Below are 3,007 nucleotides of genomic sequence, written 5' to 3' on the forward strand. Positions count from 1 at the left end.
CCAAACAATGATGATGGCTGCAACCAAAAATAGCCAGGTGTTGAGGTGGGCGCCTGTAGTCCCAGCTACTTGGGAGGCGGAGGCAGGAGAATCACTTGAGCCCAGGAGTTGGAGGTTGCTATGAGCTGTGATGCTCCAGCACTCTACCCAGGGTGAAAGCTTGAGGCTCTGTCTCAAAAAGAAAGAAAGGAAGGAAGGAAGGAAGGAAGGAAGGAAGGAAGGAAGGAAGGAAGGAAGGAAGGAAGGAAGGGAGGGAAGGGAAGGAAGAAGATACGAGACCAATTTTGCAATCTACTATAGCTCCCTCGGGAAAGAGGAGTGAAAAATGTTCCTTCTCTGTAGCCCATGGATCCCGTGGGCCAGGACAACCTCTAGATAGTCATCTTTGAGGAAGTGATTCACTCAGGCTCTGGGACTTCCCTAGGCCTCCAGGACCAGGGCTCAGCCCCTCGGAGAGGCAATGTAGATCCAGACCCTCAGCCCCTTGGAGAGGCAATGTAGATCCAGCCCCTCAGCTCCTCAGAGAGGCAATGTAGATCCAGACCACATGGGGAAGGTGCAGGAGGTGGAGCTGCTAGTGGGGGGAGGCCTCCTTGGCAGGGAAGAGGGTATTTGAAATCCTGGCTCCCGGCTCCCTTCAGCCCACTCCAAAGCAAGAATCTGCCTTAAGGACACCCCCCCCCGCCCCCACCTTCCCAGCATCCCCTTGGTAGGGAGGGGCTGGATGGCCCTGAGACTTGTGCCTTTTACCATGGTAACTGGTGCCACCTGCTCCCTAAGGTCAAGGAGTCGTCCCTGAGCTTCCCTTTCAGGGGCTGACTGTGGCCTCAGCATGTCTCTTCCACAGGTGGCTGCACTGGAGCGGCAGATCTTTGACTTCCTGGGCTACCAATGGGCTCCCATCCTGGCCAACTTCCTGCACATCATGGCGGTCATCCTGGGCATCTTCGGCACCGTGCAGTATCGCTCCCGGTACCTCATTCTGGTACGGCTCACTCAGCATCTTCCCAGGCTAACCCCTCTGTTCGCCCCTGCACACTCACCCTCTGCTCCTCACCCAGAACTGCCTCCCAGCACTGGGCACCCAGACCAGCTTGTCTGGGTTCCAACCCAGCTGGTGGGGTGAATGTCCAAATCCCAATGTTTCTTTGCTCAGAAGAGACAAGATTGGTATTTTTTTCCGAAGAATTTCCTGGGGAAATAATCCAAATATAAACAAAATGGCAGCTTGGCTCCCATAGCACAGTGGTTATGGCGCCAGCCACGTATACCGAGGGTGGCGAGTTTGAACCCGGCCCAGGCCAGCTAAATAATGAAAAAATAGATAAATTATTAAAAAAAATAAAAATAAATGGCACATGAAAGGGACACCGCTAAGAGTTTCACATGCTTCATCTCATCTTTACAACAGCTCTGTCAGGTGTATCTTACCGTCTCCATTTTCCAGATGATGAAACGGAGCCTCTGAAGGTTACGAGTCTTCCTAAGGTCACATAGCTAATAAAGGCAGGGCCAGGATTAGAGCATCAGGTCTGGAGTGAAGGCTTCTGCCATGGCACCACACTGCCTCAGTAAGCCACGGAGAGACAAGGGAGAAGTGGGCTTGTCTTGTTTAGTTTCTTGAGTTGCTCCAGGAAGCTTCAGGAAGGCCTGGCTTTTGTCCTTCCACCTGATGCTCATGGAGAATGTGGCCTGGAGCAGCTAGTGTGACTTTGAGGTCAGTGCCTTCCCATCCTCCAGCCCAGAAATCTGATTGTGATCCCAGTCCCCTCCCCCACTGCCTCTTCTCAAGCCCCTGGTCCCATGTGGTCTCTGTCAAACCCCTGTTTTCAGCTAGACTCACCCATTTCCCTGCTTTCCTTAGAGACCTCTTCACATGACTGTCCCAAGGGAAAAGGCTTTTCACCAGATTTACTACATACATGCTTGACACCTACAGCCACAATGACATGCAGTGTCATACTGCCCCCAGAGCCCACACACACTCTAGAACTTCTTCCCCCCAGTCCCCACAGGCTCAGCTCCCAGAAGCCAAGGGAACAGGGCCCTTACAAAGCTCTGTCACCTGACATAAGAGAACATATCTCTCCAGTTCTCAGGAAAGCCCCAGGCACCTCTGTCAACACCACTGTTTGCTAGGTGACAGCCACTGGAATTACAGGCACAGGAATCAAGTAGAAGCATCCAGCCCCCAAATCTATCCTTTCCTTTTCTTTTTTTTTGCAGTTTTTGGCCAGGGCTGGGTTTAAACCTGCCAACTCCGGCATAAGGGGCCGGCACCCTACTCCTTTGAGCCACACGCACTGCCCCCCAAATCTATCCTAACCTCTTCCTCCCTAACTCTCAAGGACAGCTGTGGGTAGAATGCTGTCCTCCCCAGACGTGCCCACATCTGAGATATGGAGAAACTGAGAGGCCAAGAGGGGTCTGCCCTGGCAATGCTGCTCCCAGGCAATGCTCCTCCAGCCAGGTGGAAAGTTGGACCTGTGTCCCTAGGTGCAGTTTATAGAGCAAAGAGGGAAGGGAGAAGAATGGCAGTGTGAGAGCTTCCAGGCTGGACTCCTCTACCATCCCTGGAGCCTTAAGTTGGTCTGTGGCATCATAGCCACAGCCTCCCAAGTAGCTGGGACTACAGAAACCCACCACAATGCCTGACTATTTTAGAGATGAGGCCTTTCTCCATAGCCCTGCCCCCACCTCCCCTCATCTGCTTATAACCAGAGGGCAGTCACAGCCATATGTGAGATGATGTCACACTTATACTTGGACACTAGGCTGCAGGATAACCTGCCGTCTTTTTTGGTCTAAAGTTCTTAGCATCTTTAATCATTGCTGACTCAGTTTTTCACAGAAGATCACAATCGTTTATAAGAATTAAGCCTCTTAAAAAAAAATGGGCGGCGCCTGTGGCTCAAAGGAGTAGGGTGCTGGCCCCATATAGAGGCCAGAGGTGGTGGGTTCAAAGCCGGCCTCAGCCAAAAACTGCAAAAGGGAAAAAAAAAAAAAA

At 52.0% G+C, this 3,007-nt stretch overlaps 1 protein-coding gene across 1 annotated transcript in view; it reads left to right on the forward strand.

The window, feature by feature from the left end:
- NKAIN1 (sodium/potassium transporting ATPase interacting 1) overlaps nucleotides 1-3,007 on the forward strand; it is a 63,916-nt gene that overhangs the window by 52,129 nt on the left and 8,780 nt on the right. The window contains exon 2 of the mRNA XM_012811997.1: nucleotides 848-985. Within this exon, the coding sequence (XP_012667451.1) occupies nucleotides 848-985 (138 nt within the window). The remainder of the gene's footprint in view (nucleotides 1-847; nucleotides 986-3,007) is intronic.

Source organism: Otolemur garnettii, unplaced genomic scaffold (assembly GCF_000181295.1).
Source record: "Otolemur garnettii isolate 467f Iridium unplaced genomic scaffold, OtoGar3 scaffold00184, whole genome shotgun sequence".
Classification (NCBI taxonomy): Eukaryota; Metazoa; Chordata; class Mammalia; order Primates; family Galagidae; genus Otolemur; species Otolemur garnettii.